This window comes from Equus quagga, chromosome 4 (genome assembly GCF_021613505.1).
Source record: "Equus quagga isolate Etosha38 chromosome 4, UCLA_HA_Equagga_1.0, whole genome shotgun sequence".
NCBI classification, from domain to species: Eukaryota; Metazoa; Chordata; class Mammalia; order Perissodactyla; family Equidae; genus Equus; species Equus quagga.
In genome coordinates this window covers 110308424-110334915 of record NC_060270.1, presented here as the reverse complement: position 1 = coordinate 110334915, position 26492 = coordinate 110308424, and the positions used below count along the sequence as shown (strand labels likewise).

At 41.2% G+C, this 26492-nt stretch overlaps 1 protein-coding gene across 1 annotated transcript in view; it reads right to left on the bottom strand.

Moving 5' to 3' along the window:
* Positions 1-26492, bottom strand: part of MYO3B (myosin IIIB) — a 397478-nt gene that overhangs the window by 88806 nt on the left and 282180 nt on the right. The window contains exons 29-30 of the mRNA XM_046659858.1: positions 22344-22460; positions 13752-13854 (exon numbers count right to left, since the gene is read on the bottom strand). Coding sequence (XP_046515814.1) covers positions 13752-13854; positions 22344-22460 — 220 coding nt within the window. The remainder of the gene's footprint in view (positions 1-13751; positions 13855-22343; positions 22461-26492) is intronic.

Sequence of the window (26492 nt, the reverse complement as noted above, 5' to 3'; positions counted from 1 at the left end):
ATGAAAGGACCCATTTCCCATCATATTACCAACATTAGGTACTATTGGTCTTTTTAATCTTTGCTTACCTCTTTGGGAAAAAACCAAAACAAACCAGTGTTACCTCATTATTATTTTAATTGGCACTTCTTTTCTTTCTTTTTTTTTTTCTGAGGAAGATTAGCCCTGAGCTAACATCTGTGCCCATCTTCTTCTTTGTATATGGGACTCCTGCCACAGCATGGCTTGACAAGCAGTGTGTAGGTCCACACCCAGGATTCGAACCAGTGAACCTCGGGCGACCAAAGCAGAGCACACGAATTTAACTGCTACACCACAGGGCAGGCCCCTTAATTGGCATTTCCTGACTTCTAAAGAGGGAAAATATTATTCCTGGCCTTTAATATATGATGCGACAGAAATACAAAGAGTATAGGAGAAGTGGAAACAAACAATAATAGTGCAAAACAAGATCACCATTACTGCAGGAAGAAAAAGGAAAGAAGAAGGAATGATCATGACTTTTGTATTTTTTCTCATTAGGTTTGGCTACTTGGTAATTTTTCTAATGATTCTGAATGCATACCTTGTATCTCACTCCCAATCAGTATCACTGTTGAATGAGCGGAATGTGCAAATTACACTTAAATACATGGATATTTGCTTGCTCTTGGACACAATTATTTTAAGTTTTAGAACATGGCTCAAGGACAAATTCATCAAAAGGGCTCAAAAAGGCTGATAAATGTTCCATAATGCCATTGCTCTAAGTTAGCACTAGTTGGATTTGTGTACTTATGCTAATATCCCAAATCCCACTGAGCTCTTTAAATTTGATATTGTTTGCCCCATTGCGGTTCCCAACCATGAGCCCATCCAGTCTTAACCTGCCAGTCTTTGCATTCTCATTTCTTTTTTTTTCCTCCTTTACTTCTTTTTTGCAGGCAGTTGTCATTGTGTAAAGTCTAAGGTAGGAGCAGAAGGCTTTTCTTCATTCTGCTTAGAATGTTTGCCTCATTGGTAAAAAAGACAGTCAGCCAAGAGCCACCCATAAAGTCTACTTCAGTTCTCTGTCAGCAACCAAAGGAACCAAGAGAAAACTCGGCCTCAGGCTGAGAGATGGAATTAAGATGCAGTAGTGAAGAAGAGCACTGTGACCTGAAATCATGCATGGCCCTGGGCTGAGGGCCACAGCACAGCCAGAACAGCTGAACAATGCATTACTGTGCAGAGGACTTGACTGGATCATCTAATTTAATCCTCATATCAGTGCTAGCAGTGATCTCTAAATACTTCAGTGCATGTTTCTTAAAAGCAAGAGCATTCTCTTATATGACTATAGTACAATGAGCAAAATCAGGAAATTAATACAATATTATTATCCAATGTACAGACTATATTCAGATTTTGTTAATTGTCCCAATGATGTCTGCCATAACAAAAGAAAATCCTGGATCCTATATTTTTTCAGTTGTCATGTTCGTTTACTTTTCTTTCATCTGAAATAGTTTCTCAGTCTTCCTTTATGTTTACTTTTGAAGCCTACAGGTCAATCATTTTGGAAAAGTTCCTCTGTTTGGTTTGTCTGTGACTTCTTCATAATTAAATTCAGGTTATGCACATTTGGCAAGAAATTCACAGAAGTGATGTTGTGTTCTTCTCAGTGCATCCCATCAGGAGGTAGAGGCTGTCAATTTGTCTGATTACTGGTGATGCTAACTTTCATCACTTGGTTTAGGTGGCGTCTGCCAGGTTTCCCCACCATCCTTTGGTAATTAATGAGTATCTTATGGAGATCTCTGAGACTATGCAAATAGCTTATTACTCCTTAAATGTTCACCTACTAGTTTTAGCATCCATTGATGATTCTTACCTGAAACAATGATTATTTTGGTAGTTGCCAAATGGTAATTTTCTGTTTTTATAATTTCTTCTACATTTATTATTTTACATCTTACTGCAAGGAAAAGCTTACCCTGTTTCTTCTTCCCTCCCTCCCTTCTTTCCTCTTTTCTTTCTGTTAATCTGAATGCCTGAATTCTTATTTTATTCAATACACTAAGTTCTTTTATTATCATTACTTTGATATGCCAATTGTCCTAAATTTGGCACTGGCTTATATTTTATGGGGTTGGGAGTAACAGACTTCAAAATGAGTCCTTTAGAAAAGACTGCTTAATACTGAAGATTACATAAAGAAAGGTCGATTCTTCAGCGATAACAACAATAATTCCTCCTAGTACTACTATTTATGAGGGCTTTTTATGTTCAAATGAGATGCTGTGTACTTTGTATATGTTATCTCATTTAACATTCATGACCTGGTGAGGTAGACATCATGCCATTTTATCTTCCATTTAGATGAGGAGATGAATGCTTTGAGAAAATACGTAAGCTTATCAAGATTTTACCCTTAGTTGTAGCAGGTCTAGTAGGCTCTGGGGCCTTTGCTCTCTACCACCAAGGCAACCCTACAAATAGGTGTGGAAGACTTCAGGAAAGGATAAAGGTCTTAGAAGCAAGGCTGAACTGTTCCTTTAGGTAGCTGGACCTTTTTTTCCAGAAACCAAAGAGTCATCTGAACTTTTTGCATTTTTATAAGTGGAGCAATTGGAAACTGTCTACAAGTCGGTTATCACTCTAGGAACTTCCCTAACCTGCTTTGTGGAAACCATCCAACCCTGCCTGAAATCCAGTAAGGAAAGTATTAAGAAAGAGCTCATTTGTCCTAATGTCAGGTGACAGATCAAGAGAGACACGACTTGACCAAGTAACCTGGGGAAGCATTCCCATGGGACAAGACAAGTGAAAGCCAAATTCAAGAAGAGAAGAAAAAATGAAGAGAACAGTATATCAGGAATTCTTAAGAAACTGAGTATCTATTCTATTTTTAGATCCCAGGTGAAGACAGGGCTGTAGCTTTGCTCTCCCTGCAGGATAATATACTATATCCTTCTTCCTGCAATGACACCACTGCGTCCACCACCACCACATGCCACTTTTAATACCAAATTTCAGATTCTATGAGAATGAGCTTAGGTGAAAGAAGTATGTTGCATGCTAGTGAAACTAATGCAAACAACTGCCCTGCCTTAGAGGGAAAAGCACAGTTGGATCTGAGAATAACATCCTTACCCTCTCAGTAGGAACAAACTAAAAATAAAAGACAACAAGGTGTTTCCTGCCAGTCAGTAAATCCAATAAGCAAAGAAGATGCCTCAACCTGGCGCTGGGTAGTTGTCAGCCTGACTCCCTCCATCTGAGAGCAGCCATGTGGTTCTCAGAGCTAACAGCTGCCAAGCAGAACCCCTCAGATTAACCCATAGGTGGTGTTGAACCACTTCCCATTAAGATATTTGCAAAGCAAACAAAAGTGATAGCCCCACTCTGAGTGCTGGGAGCTGGCCAGGAATGCTGGCTGTTCTTGTTGACACAAAGAGCTCTCTGGGGAGGGTCTGGGCTAGAGCTTGGAAGGCCAAACTGTGTTGATATAAGGCCATTAGAATCTTGGTATCAGGGACTGTTTATTATCTAATTTCCCAATGACAGCAGTCGCTAGAGCTCTGTTTCACTAAGGCTCTCTATTCCTCTCTGTTTTCCCAACCTATACCATTCAGATGAAAAGAAAACATTCAACCCTCCTCCTGTTTTGTCTACTCATCAAGGAGACAAGTCTGAGAAGTTACTAATATGCACACAGAGAGAGTGTGGCATTACTACTGTCAACAGCTTCTGTGGCGAATACTTGGTCAGGTTCCTCCTTAATCTGAAGAGATTAGGGCAATGCTAATGGAAAATATGCTGGCATATTTGTGTCCTACAGGTAGGCGCCAACTGCCATTTAATTCACAAAATACACTTAGAACTGAAACACTAATATTTTTTCCTTCTAACCAAAGAAAATGAAATAAAGTTAATAAGGCTGTGGAAATGTACAAAGTTAATCTTTCAATCTGTAGGATTATAGTCTCAGTTTCTTTAAATGTTGATAATGAAACACTTTTACATAGAATTCATTTTTACACAAATTTTATTTCCTGAAATATTTTCAACTTGAACAAGTTTTCTTTTCTTTCAAAATAGGCTGGATATGCAAAGGCATTTTTGTCAAAAATGCATTCTGAGACTGAATACAGCAAAGGTCTGGATGAGGATATAAGCAAAGCAGATATCAGAGATGTGCTGAGTTTCTAGAATTTCCTACACTCACAAAATGAGTAATGTAGGAAGGGGGTAAGGGATGGCAAAACGGCCAGAAGAATTTGCCAGATTTTGCCATTTCCTGAAACTGTCATTTAGATTAGAAACCAGAACTTTAGAGATGTAGGTATTGATTGTATAAGGAGAAGGACAAAGACAGAAAGAGAGAGAGAAGGAAGGAAAGAAGATAGGAAGGGAGGGAGGAAGGAAAAAGAGAGTGAGAGAAGGACAGAAAGGAAAGGGGAAAAAAGGGAAGGAAAGGAAAGAAAAGTAAGGAAGGAAGGTGGGGGAGGGAGGAAGAAATGAAGGAAGGAAAGAAGGAAGAAAGAAAGAAAGAAGAAAAGCAAGCAAATGGATTGAGATTTCTTTAGAAAAAGTAGAGGCATCATCATACTAAAAAATTGATTTTTTATAAAAAAGAAGAGAGCCATCTGACATTTAAAGTACAAAGTTAGAGAACTTTTTAGAATCTTGAATACACCATTCAGTTTTAGGTGATGTTTATACAAATAAGATTGTCACTGGACCCATGTTCTCTGTAAATGTACAAGATTTCCAGAAAGAAAGTGAATTCAACCTTGCAGGTCAACTTTGCAGAGCTCATGCCATCATTTGCTGATGGTTTAATTTGCTGATGACCAATGTGTTTAGGGAAGATTAACATAAGCACAAAAGTTCATGTCCACAGGAGATCACATTAAAGGCCTTAGTGGGGTGTTGTCATAACTTCAGATGTATATGATATGTTGGACATACTGGAAATTAGTTCTCAGTCCGACTGTCCAAATCATTTCTGGAGATACTCCATCTTTGTCTGAGGCACCAGGCACAAAAACATTGCCTTGAAGTGTGAATTTCAGGTGGGGTTGGGTGTGGTCATAGAACCCAAGTCAAACATACGTTCTAACATCCTTTCTGCCTAAGTTCATTAGGTGCTGGTTCCTAGCAACTCACCCTTAAATTAAGATATTAACCATAGACAGCTACCTGTCAATAACTGAGCTTCTAAAGAAAACATAACTAAGCATTTTCTCATACTTGGGGCTTATTTTTGAATTAGGAAGGTAGATCCATTACAGAAAAACAACACAGTGTTAACAGCACCTCCTTTTACTTATTTTGCTAGTACTGTTGGCTTTTGAAGAAAACCAGGTTCCTACTTTATCAAAAATTAATTATTACGTTTGAGTCAGACTCAAGATAAATAGGAAGCATTTCTAGAGCACAAAGTGATTAAGTTTAGCTTTGGACCAAACAGAAATAAAAATTAAGGAGCACATATTCATTCATCCATTACTTTTATTTTATGCCTATAATGGCCAAAGCTTCTAGATTCGGTGAGTTACACAGAAATGAGTGACAGATAGTTTTAGCCCTGGAGTTTATTATCTTATGTAGAATATAGTAATAACAGCTAGCATTTTTGTGCACTTACTACATGCTAGGTAGTCTTTTAGATATTTCCTATAGTTTATTCTCACAATAGCCATTTGAGGTAGGTACCATTATTAGAAATATGCTTAACTTGCCCAAGGGCATTGAGCTTATTGGACATAGACCTGGGCCTTGAAGAGACACAGTCTACCTCCAGAGTTTGAACCCAAACCGTTCCCTCTATCTGCATGGTGCCCCTGCACATGGTGGGCTGGAGTCAAACTCAGATGCTCAAGGGGCCAGGCCATGAATTAATAAGCAGCCCACTGAGTTGGTATCAATGGAAACAGCTTCTCCTCAATTCTAGCAGATTGCTGCTAGATACTCCAATTTTTCAAGAGCCATCAGAAATCTGAATTGTTATATGAAATCTTTCTATTTTTATATGTTGGAAACTAATTTAGAATTTCAAAACATTGTGCAGGCCAAACAAAATATGTCTACAGACCACATTGTATCCAATGACGTGGGTGTGCATCTTTTGGCTTATAGAATAAGGTCCAAAATATTTTGCGCAGCTTTTAAGACCCCCCACATTCTGGTTCCCACCTGCCTTATTCTCTGTAACAGTTCCCTCTGCATCACTCCACTCCCACCCCACCCTCAGCCTTCATCCCGCTGGACATCCCATCCTCCCCAGAGTGCCCCTCACATATCCTGCCTCTGGGCCATGGCCCACTCTATTTCTCCCACCTTGGCTGCTCTTTTCCTAGTTCTGGTCTCCTTCAAGGGGCTACAGGAGGTGCCACATGAGTGACACCTTGAAGGATAAGTAAAACATCAACAGGTAAAGAAAGAACTGGCAAGAGAATTCTATTCAGAAGGAACAGCATGAACAGATATACAGAAATAGGAAAACAAAAGACACATTGAAAACCACCAAAAAGCTCCAAATATTTTAAAAGAGGCCTCTGGTCCTTGGAATCTGGTCCTATAAAGAAGACTCTGATTGCTGACATTCTTGACATGCACAATCGTTCTAAAAGGATCCTTTGCATAAGGATCACTGGTGATTTAAGGTTTGCTGAGATAGTGCAGATAAATATTTATGTACAGCTATAAGCAAATCCACAAGAAAAAATATAACTCAAAACAGATTTTTCCTTGAAACTCCGGTCAGCTGGTGATACGGTTTCTGGCTTCAAAAAGGTTTTGAAAATAAATGTGACCGATTAATATTTTAAAAATCTAGAAACTCTAAGAAAACCCTAACAATCAAGTAAGGTCTGAAAGTTATAATTTGAGGGTATGCCAGCGGAATCCTGGCCATATTGGCAAGGGTGAGTCTTGGGCCCAAAGTCAACCTCAGAGTTATCCATGAAATAAGAGCCACGAACACAAGAAAATAAAATTTGGCTCTCAAGTTAAAGCAGAGAGTGAGTACTGTTAAGTTTCTAAAATACTGGAATCCTCAATGTTTATTTTTGTCTATCACTCTGGAGCTAAGCCAGAGGGGTCCTGACCCTTCATATTAGGTTAGCTTTACAGGAACCTTTCAAATACCACTATTACTACTGTGGGGACCTGGAATTGGCCACCCCAAGATATATCTGTTTGGCATCAGGATTATTTGAGGCTCATTGCTTTTGATAAACTGGGACAGGGAAGGAGGCTCTGAGGAATGGAATTTGCCCTTTGTTGGGACACATTTGCATTTGTAGGGTAAATCTCTATCTGTAGGGGGTGCCTCCCTCTCTGTACCAGGAAGAAGAAAGGAGATGGCCTTCTCTCCAAAAACTCTTAATCAATACCAAAGGCAAGGACTTAAATCTGCATTTTATTGTGCCTGTCTGGTAACCTCCTATAACTGACTTCCCTCCCCCTCCCAATGTTGGCATTTCTTAAGGATTAAGCATCTTTCCTTAGGCTAGGAACTGATTGCTGCGCTCACCTGTGACTGCCCAGCTCCAGACAATCGACTTGCCTCCTGCTACGCCCTCTGAGATAGCAGACCACTACCTGCTGTGTCCATCAAGTGCTGTGTGACAGGGCAATCTGGTGACTATTGTGGGAGGGACATTTCAATCACATGTGAAACACCCTGTTTGGGGGTATATAACCACTATGTGCACCCCACTTCTTCGGTGCCCTTTCTTCCTTCGGGAGGAGAGGCCCTGGGCCATGGTTCCTCATAAAGCTTTGTTTAATTTTCTCTTGCTATTCTGTCTCATGTGAATTTAACTCGTTCTCCAGCCAGATGAACCCCCATTTGGGGAGAGGAAATGTCCTCCTCCCCTACACTACTATTATGGCTACTACTTCTATCACCGTGACCAACAGCAGCTTGCCATCATCCCTTATTAAGCATTTATTATGTGTCTAGAACTATGTTAGTTCCTCTCCATAGATTATCTCTAATCCTCAAAATTATTCCCCTTTTGCAGCCTAGGATATTAAAGTTCAGAAAGATTAAGGAGCTTTCCCAAAGTCTCATAGTTTGTAAGTGGTTGAAGTAAGATTCAAACCCAGTTCTGTCACCAAAGCCCATTCTCTTTCTACCCGAATAAGATGACACATAGAGCATCTACTACACCATAAGCACTTCATAAAAGAAGGCCACCATCCCTACCACTGCTATTGTACCTGCTGCCTTTTCCCCTCTGGTTCCATAGGAGGTCCTGCAATGCTTTAGTGCACTAACTCAGCCACAGTGGTAGAAAATTTGCTGGAGGGCACTAGCCTACTGAGGGAGTGAAATGAAAGTGGAAGGAAAAATGAGCATGGAATTGAAGGGTGGGAGAGGAAAGGTCCTCCTGCTGTGTAAAGAAAAGTTTTGTTTTGTTTAATCTTCTTAGCATTGCCACGTATTTCTGCAACAACTCCTCACACAGTGTTTGTCAAGATACGTGGCGATGTGTACTTCACAGCCCACATGAAAATCTGGCCCACAGTCGGCCCTCACTGGGAGACTGTTTCTCTGGCTCATCAATTCTGAGGTCAGCCCAATTGGCTTCAAGTCCCAGAGCTGCAAGGATGACAAACGGGAGAAATATGTGCTGGTTTTCCCCTCTTGTGAGGTGCCAGCTCCCCTTGAGCTGTTTAAGTCATGAAGGTTCCCATCACTCTGAGTCTGAATCCTCGCTGAAGTGGCCCAGGATGAAGCCGCTTCTCTGGGGGTGTGTTACAAGCTGTTGGGCAAAAAGATCTGCACTAGCATTATCAATCTGCCTCCCTCATATGGACTTCTTGTTATACAACGACAGGCTAGCTGGGCTAAAGAATGTCAAATAAAAGACTTGCGAGAGCTCTGCCATATGCAGGCCAAATTAAATTAAGGGGCATAATCCTCACTATTGTACTTATCAGCATTAAAATGGAGGATTACTATCACGGGAACAAAGCCTCATGACATAAAAGACTATTTCCACTCTGTCATTCACTGTACACGGTTACAGGCTCATGTAGGAAGGGGAGCACAGAAGCGCCACTCCAACTACTGACTTCTACTTTCAACCTGAGGTTTCCTTCTCCCTAGCCAAGTTAACTCCATCCCATCATGCACAGATGGGAGCACCTTCTCCCATGAGGCCATAGGCTTTCTCTCAACAATTCGGTGCTGGAATTTTCTCCACCAATCACAGGGTGACAGTTTTATGCCAATCAGAGTTTATTCCTTAGCTGATTGTGTTTTAAGATTTAGGGCAATGACAGTTACAGAGAACAGAGGGTAGAAAATGCCATGGGCTAAGCATTTGGAGCCTGGAATCTAGAGAGGCAGTAGAATGCACCAGTTAAAAGTGTGGGCTCTGGAGTCAGAAAGCCTGCGTCCAAATCCTGACTGTCACTTTACTAAGTAACATTGGCAAGTCACTTGTAATCTCTAAATGTTAGAAATTACAAAATGTGTACCTCTCCCTTAGGGTTGTTATGAGGATTAAACAGGATAATGCATGTAAAACACTTAGCACACTGCCCAGGAAGTTGTTAATGAATACGAAATGTGAGCTGTTGTTATTATTGTTGGAGACAGGAGATCTGGATTCAAGCCACAGACCTGCCATTTATTCTCTGTGTGACAGTGGGTGACCTCGGACTAGCTGAATGAAAGCAGGATTAGGTAAATCTGATACATCCAACCCAACACTGATCTCTGGGCCAGCATTTGGGACCTACCTGATTAGCTTCCCCAGGTTCAGTTTACTCATCGCTAACACAAACCCAAAAGGCTGGTGTGAGAATTACATGAGAAAATTGTGGGAAAAGACTTGGCATGGCAATAAATGTTGGGTGAACCTGAATGAAGACTTCAACATGTCCTGTCGTTCTTATTCTCAGCAATATTTCTTGTTGTATCTGGGTCTTCCTTATGATCTCTTCCCTCTGATTTTGCCATCCTTTCATCCTTCCCTGGTATATATCTGCACCCATCACTACCCCTTCGGGACTCTTCCAGCACACAGTGCCCTTTCTTCTTTGCCTACTCTCTCCTGTGGAAGCTGAAAATGCCAGTGCTTACTTTCTCAGCCTCCCTTGCAGCTGCCCTGCAGAGCTGTAAATTCTGGCCAATGAGATTCAAGGGCAGTGTCTGGGAACTTCTGGGAAAGGGTTCCCTTCTGACACACAGAGACAGACTTGTGAGGTGAACTCCCTTTCCATCCACCTCTTCCTTCCTGCTGTGGATATTGCCACGTGAGGAAGTGATGCTTAGCGCTGCTTCAACCACCTTGTGACCATAAGTGGAGGCATTGCTGACTTGCTGAAGTAGCAGAGCACAGAAACGGAAAGGGCCTATGTCCTTGATGACATCCCTGAGGGGCTGATCCAGCACTGGAACTTCTGTCTTCGGACCGCTTGTCCTGAGGGAGCCTTGAGTCTATTGGTTGGAGGTTCTGTTACTTGTGGCTGAGAGCATCATCACTGGCACAATTCTCCTCTGTTCTCATTCTGCCCATCTTCCACTTGCCCCCAAGACTTCCTTCCTGTCAACCCTTGGGTTGATCCACAGGGCACTGAGGTGACCATCACACATTGAGGGAAAAATGGGACCCCAGGCCCCTGGGACAAGAATGTCCTGACACACCATCTGAGGAATTATTCTGTATGTTGTTGTTGTTGCCACCATCCAAAGATTGAGCAGGAAGAAAATTTCTCTCATAAAAATCTGTGTCTTGAAGAGTGGCTTGATAAACTTATTGAGTACCTACTGCATGTATTGGCAACAGGGAGGAACAAGACTCAGCCCTCATCTTTGAGAAGCTGACCTGCTAGCACACAGTCAACCACATCACCAAGCAAAATGTGAAGAGCCACAGAGAGCGACAAACCACAGTGTGGTCATAGGACTCTGTCTGTGAACCATTACCACTCACAATGTCATAAGCTTCTGCCGAAATGTCAATCAATTCATCACCAAGAATACTGTTTAGTTCAGTTAATATTTCTTTCATAACAAGCCTTTCTTGATAAAGAAAGCAGTGGGTTGATTTATAGTCAGACACAAGTTCATTATTTTGTCACAAACCAAGACTTTGAGTAGTACGGTTATAAATGGGTTATGAAAGTTCAAGGAGTGTTAAAGAGAATTAAGGTCTTCATGGAGGAAAGGGATATGACAATATATCTTCACAAAATGGGTAAGAGTTGAGCAGAAAGGAATGGGCAGAGAGAACAGAGGAAGGTGCATTGGTAGAACAATAAGAAGTGTGACTCTAGGTGAGTCTGGAGGAAAATTGGAGCAAGATAGAGAGAGGCTTGGAAAATAGCAGACTGACATGTCTGAACATATTTTGGTCTAAAATGGGAAGCCATTAAAGTTCTTTGAAAGGTCAGAGTACGCGTTAGGACGATTGATCAGGTGTCAGAAATGAAAGCTCATCTGTAAAGAGGAGAGAATGGAGACAGAGAAAGAGATAATGACAGGCCTGGACCAGGGAAGGATGCTTAGAAAATGACTGGAGATGGGGTTAAGTGAGAGGTAGGGATCAAAAATGACTGCCATGTTTCAAGGCCAGGTGACAAGAGAGCGTTTGTGCCACTCGCAGAAGTGGGAAGTTCAGGCAGAGGAGGTGCTTTGGTAGCAGCTTTCATAGGTGCTTTTCTGCTGAGGTCCTGATGTGTCCATCAGGAATATGTGTCCAGCAGGAATGGGCACAGGAGTGTGGAGCTCGGAACAGAGATCTGAGAATCGTGCTCACACAGCTGAGAGGTGATACTAGAACACACCAGTGAGAGAGGCTATCACCCAGGTGAGAAGTAGAGAAAGATGAGAATCGAGGACATGGAGAACTGCCTACATATCAGCAATGGGTGGAAGTTGGATCCAGAAAAGGACCTCTTGGAGGAAGAACCTGAAGGCTGCAGTACTGCAGACACCCATGGAAGAGAGTGATTCAAAGACAGTAGGGCCCATGGAACTGAATGCTGCTGAGTCTGATGATGATGAGACTCTAGTGATGAGAGCTGAGCGGAAGGACAGTTTTAGGGATGCGGGGAGGGCACAGATCAGATTTCAGGATTAAGGAGAGAAAGGTTGGTGAGGGAATGAGGCAGATGACCTGGATGTCAGTCTGATGGCAAAAGTAAGAAGTGGGGAGACAGGGCTAAGAATCGGCTTTTGTTAGAATGGGAAGAGGCAGCAGGGGGAGGAAGATATGAAAGCAAGGGGTGGGCTAACTGATGGTGGCAGGGCCTGGTGGGCAGGGACATGATGGGGGGTTAGCTTGTGCAAGGAAGAGGACCTGTGGCCTTTTGAGATCGGAGCAAAGGAAGAAAGGGTAGCTAAAGATCAGGGGAGATTCTAAGGTGGAGGGAAGTGGAAGTTGCTCACAGCACTTTCCTGAGATTCTGAGTAAAGTTAGTAATCAGCTGAGGTTGAGGGGAGTCAGGCTGGGGCTGGAGCCATTTACCAAACTGGTTTACTGACTCGTCCAAGGACAAACTGCTAGAAAATGTCAGCACTAGGACCAGAACCCAAGTCTTCCACCTGCTAAGTTCAGTGGTCTTTCTGTTGCATCAGAAATTCTAAACTTTGTTATTCTAATATGAGATGATAGGTTTATAATATTCCCTTGTTACTTACATGAGCTAGTCCGACTATTAAGAAAGTTGCCTACTTTAAAACCAGTCCAACAACAATTAGAGACCAATTTGTCAAGTCTCAAAAATATTAATAAGACATCTAAAAAAATCAATTATTTTTAAAAATTATATATCACGACTGCCTTTTTTTCCAGGTGAAAAGATGCAAAGAACTTTCTAATGATCTGCTTCTTTCTCCAAATCCTGGAGTAAAATTTCAATGAAAATTCCCACAATCAATTTGGAGGAAAAGAAGAAAAGCAAGCTTTATTCTAGTTAGACTTTCCCTTTGCCATGGTCCACTCCTTCCTATAGTTGTGTCCTCCTCCTGGTGACATGTATGACAGGCCTGAAAACCTATTCTGGGAGAAGGCAGGTTATGAAAGTTTCCTTGAGGAATAGGAGGCCTATGAGGTCCTTGAGTCTCCAGTGCTTGATGTCATGGCTTGGCCTGACTTAGACGACCTGAGCCTACATTTAGCCAGGGTCATTTTCCTCTGCAGACCTGACCATCCCAGATGTACGTTGAAATTAGTGCACTATGGCCCTGGGCAATATGCTCCATTCGTTTTGAATTATATTTAACTAAAACCTGTAAGTAAACAGGAAATGATACTCCCTTTTTGCTTTAGCTTAATCCAAGGGTTTTTCAATCTCAGGACTATTATCATTTTGGGCTGGACAATTTGTTGTGAGGGATCATGCTGTGCATTGTAGGAATTTTAGCAGCATCCCTGGCATCTATCCACTAGATGCCATCAGCACAACTCCTCCCCCTAAAGTTGTAACAACCAAAAATGTCTCCCAACATTGCCAAATATCCCAGAGAAGAGCAAAATTGCCCCCGTTGAGAACCATTGCTTTAACCTAATGAGGCCAAGTACAGGCTTTACCATGAAGAGAACCAAAAAAGCAGGATTGCTGTCAGGTTGTCCTATACAATGAAGACTTTTGCTCATAGATTAATGACCTCTAACATGGGAGAATCTGATGGGAAACACTTTGTGGCTCCACTTTTTCCAACTTACCAAAATAACAGTGTTAGAAATACTTCTGTTTCATTGTCCATTGGAACAGAGCCCCTGAGTTTAAGACTGGGAACATTTATAGATAAGACTCACCGAATTTTCTCAGTGATAGCAGGAGAGTTGCTTGAAGTCTGTGCATGGCCACTGTTGGATTCTGCTTGTTGACTGCTTTTATGATCTACAGAACCCCTCAGAACTGCAAGAAAACAAACAAGTACTTAAAGATTTAAGGATAAATTCAGAAACAGGCAGGGGTAGATTTTAGCACCCATCTGCGCTCTCTGTGGCACCTCTCTCCCTGCCCTCATGCTGCTCCCTGACTTTCTGCAGCCTTTGTCTAGGACACATCATCAAAACTCACCTGTTCTGTGATCGCAGGCCTTGCTTGGTGCTAGGTCCCAGCCAGCAAATTGGATAAAATAACTCACACTTATAGGGAAAACAAGCTACCTCTCTGGCAATACACACAAATCCTGGACAGAGATTAGAGGCCCCAGGTGAGGCAGTAGCCCCCAGACAGCAGCAGCAGGCAGTAGCTGGAACAGCTGTGCCAGACAGAATTAGTAGATCAGCTTCTAGTCCCAGCTGGGCCGGGCAGGGATTCCTGCTGATGTGGACATTAGGTCAAGGAATGAAATGTCACAATGTGAGTAGAATTAACTGTAAGTAGGGAATCACTCCAGTTAAGGACAGTTTACTGATGAGTTTCTCAAGAGTGGAAGTGACAAATACAATTCCTCCTTCCTGTGCCCATGGCAGCCATGACTAATCAATCATGGCTCCCTTTTCTTCTGAACCTTAATTCAGCTTCAAGTTCCTTCTTAACACAATGCTTCACATCAGTGGTTCTTTTTTTTTTTTCTGTTCTATTTCATAAACTATTCTTTTTTTTTTTATTGAGTTATTGATAGGTTACAATCTTGTGAAATTTCAGTTGTACATTAATGTTTGTCAGTCATGTTGCAGGTGCACCACTTCACCCTTCGTGCCCACCCGCTATCCCACCTCTCCCCTGGCAACCACTAAACTGTTCTTAGTCCATAATTTTAAATTCCTCATATGAGTGGAGTCATACACAGATTATCCTTCTCTCGCTGGCTTATTTCACTCAACATAATTCTCTCAAGGTCCATCCATGTTATTGCAAATGGAATGATTTTGTTCTGTTTTGCAGCTGAGTAGTATTCCATTGTATATATGTACCACATCTTCTTTATCCATTCGTCTGTTGCTGGACACTTAGGTTGCTTCCACATCTTGGCTATTGTAAACAGTGCTGCAATAAACATTGGGGTGCACAGGACTTTTGGGATTGCTGATTTCAAGCTCTTTGGATAAACACCCAGTAGTGGGATGGCTGGATCGTATGGTAGTTCTATTTTTAGTTTTTTGAGGAATCTCCATACTGTTTTCCATAGTGGCTGCACCAGTTTGCATTCCCACCAGCAGTGTATGAGGGTTCCTTTTTCTCCGCAACCTCTCCAACATTTGTTGCTATTAGTTTTAGATATTTTTGTCATTCTAACGGGTGTAAGGTGATATCTTAGTGTAGTTTTGATTTGCATTTCCCTGATGATCAGCGATGATGAACATCTTTTCATGTGCCTATTGGCCATCAGTATATCTTATTTGGAGAAATGTCTGTTCATGTCTCCAGCCCATTTTTTGATTGGGTTGTTTGATGTTTTGTGGTTGAGTTGCGAGAGGTCTTTAAATATTATGGATATTAAGCCTTTGTCAGATATATGACTTGCAAATATTTTTTCCCAGTTAGTGGGTTGTTTTTTTGTTTCAATACTGTTTTCATTTGCCTTGAAGAAGCTCTTTAATCTGATGAAGTCCCATTTGTTTATTCTTTCTATTGTTTCCCTTCTCTGAGAAGGCATGGTGTCCGAAAAGATCCTTTTAATACTGATGTCAAAGAGTATACTGCCTACGTTTTCTTCTAGAAGCCTTATGGTTTCAGGTCTCACCTTTAGGTCTTTGATCCATTTTGAGTTTATTTTGGTGAGTGGTAAAAAAGAATGGTCAATTTTCATTCTTTTACATGTGGCTTTCCAGTTTTCCCAGCACCATTTCTTGAAAAGACTTTCTTTTCTCCATTGTATGTCCTCAGCTCCTTTGTCAAAGATAAGCTGTCCATAGATGTGTGGTTTTATTTCTGGGCTTTCAGTTCTGTTCCATTGATCTGTGCACCTGTTTTTGTACCAGTACCATGCTGTTTTGATTACTGTAGCTTTGTAGTATGTTTTGAAGTCAGGGATTGTGATGCCTCCCGTTTTGTTCTTTTTTCTCAGGATTGCTTTAGAAATTCGGGGTCTTTTCTTGCCCCATATGAATTTTAGGATTCTTTTTCTAATTCTGTAAAGAATGTCATTGGGATTCTGATTGGGATGGTGTTGAATCTGTAGATTGCTTTAGGTAGAACGGACATTTTAACTATGTTTATTCTTCCAATCCATGTACATGGAATGTCTTTCCATCTCCTTATGTCGTCATCCAATTCTCTCAGAAAGGCCTTGTAATTTTCATTATATAGGTCCTTCACTTCCTTAGTTAAATTTACCCCAAGGTATTTTATTCTTTTTGTTGCGATTTCCACATCAGTGGTTCTTAAAGTGTGGACCCCACATCACCACAGCTTCACGAGAACACATCCTATAAAGCATCAATATCACCTTGACACTTGATTGAAATGCAAATTTTGGGGTGCCACCCCAGACCTAGTGAATCAGAAGCCCCGGGGGATGGGGGCTAGCAATCTGTGTTTTTAAGGCTTCCAGGTGATCCGGATCTGTGCTAAAGTTTGAGAGACACTCTAGATCAATGATTCTTAATCCTGGCTATACATTAGAATCACCTAGGAAGATTTTAAAAATGCGTGAGCCCAGCCCCCAGAGATTCTGAAATTGACCTGTGGTGGGGTTGGCGTCAATTTTTAAAAGCTCCCCAGATGATTTTAATGTGGGGCCAGGGCTGGGAACTACAGTTCCACAGCATAGTCATACCAATTAATTGGGGTGGGAAAGAGACTCTGTACCTATTTGCTATCTTTATTTTAGATTATCTAGAAGCATCTAAACCAAGAAAGACAATCTATAAACTTGGTGATTGTGACATATTGTGGAAGATGTGTAAATTATAAAAGGTTAATGTTATAATGATAGAACACACAACATGACAAAGATAGAGTGCAGAAAAAAACACGGAAATCAATTGCTTTTGTGTTGTCTATTCTGGGAAAAGTATGCTCTGATTCTATATTATTAGTTTGGTTCCTTAGACATAAAATTCTCTTGTGTAGAAGAAATGTAATTCTTTGAGCTATCAGGGGCAGATATGACCATCTGTTGTTGTTGTTATTATTATTGCTATAAACACCGAAAGGACAAAGAGAAAATTTTAAATGGAACATTATTACATTTTTATTATTACACACAAAAATATTATGACCAAACAATGAAACAACAATATCAAAAGAAGCAAAAGCAAAGGGCAGAAATCAAGAAAAGTAGCTGCAGCCTTTTGCTATTTCATTCACTGATTCTCCCCACCCCTCCCTGCCATCTCTTGATTGATGAATTCCTCCAGTGAAAGGACCAGGTAGGTTTCCCCCTCCTGGAGATTCTAAAACACTGTTTGGCACAAGCTTAGTCATAATACTGTGATAAGCAACATAAAAGCAAGAGTTGACATAAAAAGCAAAAAGAGGACACCACTTCAGGGATACAAATATCCCTGTTTCCTTAAGAAGAAGGAAAATCGACATAAATAATTTTTAACCTTGTTCTCTGGCCCAATCCAGCAGCACCAAGAACTACCACTCCCTGATCAAAGCCCAAATGGTACTGCCCATGTGGAAAGTTGAGCTTGCTTTTGTCTGCACCTATTTTGAGATCCTTAATATAAAAAGGAGTACTAGCTTTTTAACAGCAATTCAGAGAGGAAAAAGCACAAGCAAAGCCAGAAAAGACCACCAAGCCCCTCTTGGTTTGGGACTCTCCTGAGGAAAGGGCCATGTGTACCAACAGAAAGAGAGGAAGTATCAACCTCTTTACCTGAAGCTTAACAATTGCCCCCAGTTACTTTGCCTGGGTTTCCAATAGAAACCCATAGAATTTCTGTTCATGTAACTGAAGGGAAAACTTATTCCATGTTTCTTATTCATTTACACTTCAGTCATCAAAATATTGATTTTTAAGAGTTATTTGAAGTATAAAAACCAAACAGAAACTTACAGAATGTTCTTAATAAAGCTTAGATGAAGTCTGCTCCTCCATCCCCCAACTTTGCCTGAAGAGCAGCAAGAAGGATTTGGCTCAGAGTTAAGAGATCAGCTTAAATAAGAAGCAGGTAACCATTATGTTGTACACCTGAAACTAATATAATGTTACATGTCAATTATACCTCAATAAAACAAGTTAAAAAAATAAATAAAAAACAGGAAGAAGAGGCTGGCCCCATGGCATAGTGGTTAAGTTTGGCATGCTCCGCTTTGGCAGCCCAGGTTCACAGGTTTGGATCCTGGGCATAGACCTACACCACTCGTCAGCCAAGCTGTGGTGGTGACCCACATATAAAGTGGAGGAAGATTGGCACAGATGTTAGCTCAGCATGACTTCCTCAGCAAAAAAAAAAAAAAAAAAAACCCACAAAAAACAAATAGGAAGGAAGCTATCAAACCATTGGGTTCAAAGCAAAATCCAAAATTGTTGAGTATTTCTAGGTACATCCCGGTAATAGCTGGTATCACCCGACATCTCTCTGGCAAATTAATTGCTGAACAAGGAGATTGGAGATATGGAGAAAAACAGAAAGGTAAAATAGAGTGATTCATTCTAAGTGAATAGATCAAGTTAAAGGAATTAGAACAGCAACTTGCCTGAAAAAAATTACATGATGAGCTTGAAAAGCAGAAATGTTCACAAAACACCAGACTTGAGGTATGTGCAGGTGTGATAATAGAGGATTCTCCAGAGACAGGTCATCTCTCCTCAGGGAAGCATCCCTAAGTGTTCTGATTTAATGAAATAAAACGATACTGGGAGGGACTCCTCTGGAGGAGTAGAGTCCTTCCAAAGTCGAACTGAGCTCCATGAGCCATTCATATTTCCCAAGGAAACTGAGCCAGTTCTTTGCTGGACCATTTTGAAACAAGATGGAAAAGCATTTGACTATCAGGAGAAAAAAAAAAAAAACCCATCATAGCAGGCGTTGCAAAGTTAAATGTCTTTAGGGTTCCCCAGTAACATAAATGTGTGCAGTGTTAGGCAGAGAGGGTGGGGAGTGGTGCGGTTTGTGGTGAACTGAGAAGGTACACCCCACCTAAAGACATTCGGGTTAAAAGTTTTTTGAAAAACACTGTGTCCGGCCACACAAAACACATCTGCATGCTGCTTATAACCAGAGGACCTCCTATTTGTGAGAAGGGAGAATTTGAGAGAAAGGGTCTAAATTGTAGGTGAGTAAGAGCTAGACATCCTTCTTTTGGAAATGAAAAGTGTCTCATTATCTCCACTCCCAAGGGTCCTCAAGTTTAAGAAACACTACTGCTTCCTGGGTTCCCCCCTTCTTCTCTTTTTCCCCCACTCCTTAACCTCCTTGCCCCAGGGTAAAGCTCCAGTTCTGTATTTCCTTGAAACACAGACTGGGTGACAGATTCCAAGGAAGCCAGAAGTACCCAGATCCTCATTGCTGGGCCTGGTGGATAAACTGCAACTGCAAACTCAACTGTCCAATCCAGGGCAACCCAGCCTCACTTCTCATAAAATGCTGGCATTAGCATTAAAGGTCATATTAAAAAAACATAGCCTCTTCTTCAAACAGAAGTCCAGGGACCTTCAAACTGCACAAAAGGGATATTCCAATATTTTTTATATGTTTGAAAATCACTGATTTAGTCCAATTCTCTCATTTTACAATGACGTTAATTAATGGAGCGTTTAGACCAGAAACCCAAGTTTTAATTTCTTGTCCACAGTGCTCCCCCCTCCTCGATAAATGTTCTCAGTCAGTTTGAGGTCTATGTACCAATGTCAGGATCATAGAAAGATCTTCCTGAGAAGCTAAGTTTTCCTAAGTCTTAAGGTGAATCAGAGATGGGTTGAGGAGAGCTGCAACTAGACTAGTTTCCCCAGAGAACAGGTAAGTGAGCAAAGGGGGCAGCCGCAGAGGAGCTCAGCTTATCTCTGTCTACTCTCTCCTCTTCTGTGAAATTACCTTTCAGAGTCCCCTGCAAGGCTGCCCCTGAATTTAATCAGCTGTCATCTGTAGAAAAAAGAAGTCAGAGTAGTAGACAGAGGGTCCCTATCAGGTGATCACTTCCAACTCTGGAATGTCCCTGAGTGCAGGACACCCAACCCAAACCTCTAATGACCCCACCTTTCTGTTCATCAGTCTTAAACCTGGGCGCTCCCCCTGGTGTCCCCTGTGATAGTGGGAGTGGATCACTGCTTTGGTCTGAAGGGCACCCTATGGAATGAAATAAAGGAGGAACTTCTCGAAGTTATGCTCCCACACCTGGATGAATTACCAAAATGGATACTACAACTTAGCTAGGGAAACCCACACTTGTACTATGGTTTGAGGCTCCAAGGTGATGAATCTCACCAACAGATTTGGTGCTTACTTTTAAGATTTAATACAGTGTGTTTGGAAAGGGCATAAATATAGGGAACAGGAGAATGAATAACTGTTCTGTTTAAACTCCTTACTAGTTTCATAACGTTGAGTAATTTGGGGAACCTTTGTCTCACTGATCACATTAGTCACATAGACAGCAGAGTGACAAACAGAGGCCATGAGTACACCAGGCCAGGGCTCCTGGTTTGACAACTGGATGGCTTTCCTAATGCCTTTTCAAATGCTACCACCAGTAAAAAGAGGGGCAAGATCTCCTCTTCCCTCCACATCTCCGCCCCTCAGGCACACTCTTCCCTTCCTTTCATCTTGCAGCCCTGGCTACTGACGGTTGTGGTCAACAACCAATAATGCTGTCATGGAAAAGACAGGCTAAACATTCGGTTGAGGAATATCACAATTGCAGTTTTTCATCCTCTAGTCAACTTAGTTCATGTTGATAAACACCTAAATACTTCTCTACTAAAATGGCTGATGGCTTGGGTGGAAAAACACTGAAGGCTGTCACATCTTTTCTTCCATTCTCCATGACCCTCAAGGTCATGATGGCGTGAAGATGTTCCAATCTCTCAGACTACCTCAGTTGTCTGGAGAGCGCAGATTCTTTCCAACTGGATCCTCTGGCTTTAGAATATTCTTCAGGCTCTGTCCTGAGGCAGCCAACCCTAACTAATTCTGTTGCATCTCCTTTCTCCCTGGCCTGTGATCTAGACCTTGCTCTCTCTCATCCTTCATCACCCTTCTGACTCTAGCTGTTTCTAATTCTGCCATCAGTACTTCCAGATGTACCGTATTAGAATATTTGGGATCTCTGACCTTTCTTCATTTTTATACCCTCGGATGGGATTTTTTTCATCCCGTCCCTCTCCCTCCTTCTGGGTGACTCTCCTGCTGCAGGCATCACATTCCCACACTCAGCCTGGTGGCACCAGGTGTCTCCATTCTTTTAAGGTGGCCCAGTAAACATTCTCATGTTAAGTAATGCTGGCTGCCTCAGACCTCATTTAAAGAGAGCCACAGTCCCTACCCTCATGGAGCCTACATTCTAATACAGAGAGTAAGAATAAAAAAGAGATAAAAGATGTGAAAGCATCCTGAAACTTAAGGGGTATACTGGGCAGACTGGGTGCTCCTTCAAAATTCATTTCATCTAGAACCTCAAAATGTGACCTTATTTGGAAACAGGGTCTTTGCAGATGAAATTAGTTCAAGATGAGGTTACGTTGGATTAAGGTGGGTCTTAAATAATTAGTGTCCTTATAAGAAGGCCATGTGAAGACACACAGAAATACAGGGGAATGCATGTGACAACAGCAGCTGAGAGTGGAGTGATGGTTCTACAAGCCAAGGAACACCAAGGACTGCCAGGAACCCCCAGAAGCTAGGAGAGACATATGGAAGGAATTCTCCCTCAGAGCCTCCAGTAGAAACCAATCTTGCTGACACCTTGATTTTGGACTTCTAGTCTCCTGAACTGTGAGAGAATAAATTTCTGTTGTTTTAAGCTACAAAGTCTGGGGTAATTTGTTACAGCAGCCGTAGGAAACTAATATGAGAACAGGAAACTGACAGATGTTAAGGATTAAAATAGAAGAGAAGAAAAAGATCAGGTATGTGCATTTAGCTTGATTTGGCTAGGGGTTAGGGAGAATTAGGAACAGGAGCTAAGGAAATGTCCATTATTTTTATTTAACAAACACAAATGTATGGATTACTATGTTCTATGCATTGTTTTAGGCCCTTTACAAAAATTAACTCATTTTATCCTCATAGTAACTCTAAGAGGCAGAGACCACTATTATTCACACTTTACAGCTGAGGAAACTGAGGCAGAGGGAGGTTAAAGGACTTGCCCAAGAGTCACTCATAGCTGAAGAGTGGCAGAGCTAGGGTTCAAACCTAATTGGTTTTCCCCTAACGTCTGAATTCCTAAATATTACAGTGTGCAGCCCCATTTACTTAAACATTTAAAAATCATTAACCCCTACTGACATTTTTTCCTTTATAAATGGAAGTAAAACTTCAGACTTTATTACTTTCACATACCTGCAGCTTCAAGGGTCCCACAGATCAGCTGCTGCAGGAAGCGGCTCTGGCTTGGCTTGGAGTTTGATGGCCTAGCCAGAGGGCAGACCCAGGCCTTGTTTCCAGCAGGGATACTGTCTGGGTAGACATCCTGGTTGGTGATCTAGGCTGGGTAAGCTTTCCTGCCTTCCTAACGGACCTGGCAAAGGGTGGCCACTGTCTCTGGCAAAGAAGGTGCATACAGATGAGGCACAAAAGCCCAGCCCTGCCCTCCTAACTGCTGCTGGCCGATGGCACAAGGAGCCAGTGTGGTTCCTGCTGGAGTGGACAGCTGGTCAACAGCCATCTTATCAGAACATAAAGAGGCCAATTTGTGGGAGGTCCAACAGGCAAATGCCACCAAAAGCAGCAGCAAGAAAGTAAAATTCTTTTATTAAAGAATAGAATCTCATTGACATATATATTTTTTTCTACAGCCACATTAGAAACCCTGGCCTCCACACAAAACAAATCTAGTAATTTCAGGCCTATTAAGAGCATTTTCCACTTTGATTCTTTAGTACTTAATTCCAGTCATTATCCCAGTCAAACTTTTTAGTTCAAAGAAAGTCTTGCCTAGTAATTGCTTTCTCTAACTTAGAAGCTAAGGAGGGTTTTTCCCTTATCCTAGAGATCAGTTGCTTGCCTGCCCTGGAACATCACTGTCTGGGGAGTTCCCCATCCCTTGAAGCATCTAGGGACCATTGCTTTCTTCTCCTCTGACTCTCAGCAGCCTCAGGTTGTACTTATTTCTTATAATTGATGCCCTGCCTGCTTCCAAAAAAGACTGGCAATAGCTTCATAGATGTTTGTTTCTTGTGGCTGTGTTAGTTGGCTCTGGCTTAGTACTGCTCTCAAGCCTGCGGCAGCTGTGTCCATTCTAGTTCTATTTGAGATTGTTCCCTTTTTTTTAAGACTTTACTTTTTTAGATTAGTTTTAGGTTCACAGAAAAATTGAAGGGAAGGTATAGAGATTTCCCATATACTCCCTGCCTCCACACACGCACAGCCTCCCCCATTATCAACACCCCCCACCAGAGTGGTACATTTGTTACAATTGATGACCCTACACTGACACATCATTATCAGCCAAAGTCCATAGTTTACATTATGGTTCACTCTTGGTGTTGTACATTCTACGGGTTTGGACAAATGTATAATGACATGTATCCATCATAATGGTATCAGTATTCTCACTGCTGTAAAAATTCTCTGTGCTCCGCCTATTCATTCCTCCTTGTGCCACCTCCCCCAACTCCTGGCAATCACTGATCTTTTTACTGTCTCCATAGTTTTGCTTTTATCAGAATATCAAATAGTTGGAATTATATAGTATGTAGCTTTTCAGATCGGCTTCTTTCACTTTGTAATATGCATTTAAGGTCTCTTCTTGTCTTTTCATGGCTTGATAGCTCATTTCTTTTTTAGCACTGAATCATATTCCATTGTGTGAATGTACTACAGTTTATTGACCCATTCACCTACTGAAGGACATCTTGGTTGCCTCCAACTTTTGGCAAATATGAATAAAGCTGCCTCAAACATCTGTGTGCAGGTTTTTGTGTAGACATAAGTTTTCAACTCCTTTGGGTAAATACTAAGCAGTGTGATCACTGGATCATATGGAAGAGTATCTGTACTTTTATAAGAAATTGCCATGCTGTCTTCCAAAGTGACTGCACCATTTTGTATTCCCACTAGCAATGAATAAGAGTTCCTGTTGCTCCATATCCTCACCAGCATTTGATGTTGTCAGTGTTCCAGATTTTGGCTATTCTAACAGATGTGTAATGGTATCTCGTTGTTTTAATTTGCATTTCTCTGATTACATATGATGTGGGGCATCAGACTGTCCCCTCCTGATATGAAAAAAAATTTTTTTTATATTGTTTTTGTGACCACCCAAAAGCATCAGCAGAGTGTTCTGCACAGACAGGATGTTCAGAAAATGTTTTGGGAGAAGGAGAGCAGATTAGGAGTTAGGCAGTCTGGACTGCAGGGAGATTTCTTAGCCACCACCTGTAAAGTGGGGTAAGATTCCTAGCCTACTTCTTAGGGTTATTATGATATTTACAGGAATAAGGTGAGTGAAAGTACTTTGATTAAACCGTAAATTGCTGTGCAGAAGTATAAGATGTTAGGAAAATAAGTATTTCTCTTGGTTAATCAAGAAGGAAATAACTCCCACCTCTAGGACCATTCCAGCTTATACAGCTCAGGTTTCCTATAAAACAAAGTTATTTACTTTCCTATAAATTTTTCTTAAAAAGATAAAGCTCTGTTTATAGCAGCTTTATTCATAACCACCAAGAACTAGAAACAAATGTCCTTTAGCTGGTAAATGGACAACATTGTGGTACATCCATACACTGGAATTCTGCTCAGCAATGAAAAAAAACAAACTACTGATAAACACAACAACGATGAATCTCAAAAGCATTACACTAAGTGAAAGAAGCCAGACTCAAAAGTCCACATACTGTATGACTCCATTTATATGACATTTCGGAAAAGGCAAAATTATAGGAACAGAAAACCCATTAGTGGTCACCCAGAGTTGAGGATGCAGGAGGGATGGACAACAAAAGGAGTAGGAGGAACTTTCTGGAAATGTTCTTTTTCTTGATTGTGGAGGGGGTTACCTGACTGTATGTGTTCATCCAATTTTATCAAATTGTTTGAGTTTTACTGTATGTAACTTATACCTCAATAAATCCGACTTTTAAAAAGTTATCAGAATTTAAAATAAAAGTATAAAACCTTCTTTTCCTCGAAATGGATTGTTCCTGGAAAGCAGGATCCAATTGCTTCTAACCCGCTAGGAGGAGAGTCTGGTGTGGAGAGCCTTGCTGTTGATGAGAGACCCTTCACAAACATTTGCATCATTGACCATAGCTGGTTTTGACACTAAGCACTTGGCTCAAAGTCTATGAAATTAGCAGACTCTGGTTGCTTGTATATCTCAACCGTCACAACTTTATTGATGAGAATGGCTACCAGCTGTCACCTCTGCCTCCGCCTCCACGTTTGGTGATTCAGACTTCATGGCCATAGCAAATCAAGCGGTGATCCTGCTATGGCTCTTCGTGTTGGGGTTTGAACTCCTGGCCAAATGGCTGTCGCTCAGCTGTTATGCTGCCAATCACCCGTCACTGTGGGTTAAACATGATACGCACACCGAGATCTTCCAACTCCTCAGACATCTAAAAGGCGACTTGCTTTCCATACCAACAGGCAGCAAATCTGGGTGATATTTAACTCCTGGATTTTAGATTTCTGACTTCGTGGAAGCGGGTGAGGAAGGGACTTGCTATTCTACAGAACAAGTTGCAAAAGGGCCTCAAACCAGTGAGTGAGAAAAATGATGTCAGTAGAACACCACCTAAGTCTTAACAATTTTTAGGTCACTGAAAAATTTATCTACACAAATGAATCAAGTTCTCAGCAAGCTGGAGCACAACTCTTTACAAAAACAAAAATAAAAATACCTGAATTCTTTCGTATGCAATTATTGTATTGTAATTTTTCCTGGTCAGAAAGCAAGACATAAGTTGAGATTTGGAAAATTCTCTCTTTTATAAAGGTTTTATTGTACTTGTATTTGAGATTTGACAGGCACTATTTTTTCTCTGAAAGTGAGAGAAATAGTTTCATCTTTTTGAAGTTATAACATTAATATGCTCACCATAGAAAAGTATTTCACAGATTGATTTTTTTTCCCAGTGAAGTTCATATTTAGGAAGGAGGTACAGAGAGGGAACTAACACTTACTGAATAACTACCATGTGCTGGTAATGTGCAAGATGCTTTGCATATATTATCTGCTATTATCTTTACAACAGTCCTGAGAACTAGGCCCTAACGAGTCCCATTTTAAAGCTGAGGAAATTAAGGCTAAGCACTTAAGTGATTTTCCCCAAACTATATGACAAATGGTAGCACAGCCAGGATTTAAGGTCAATTGTTTTGACTCCAAAGTCCCCACACTTAGGATGGTATATAAAACTCTTCCCAATGCTTTGACTGGTACTCTATGTCCATGTGCCATATCCGAAATGGAAAGCAATAGTAGAGCATGGTCTACAAAAGAGCATTGAATGAAGACTCAGAAGAGAACTCTGATATCAACTC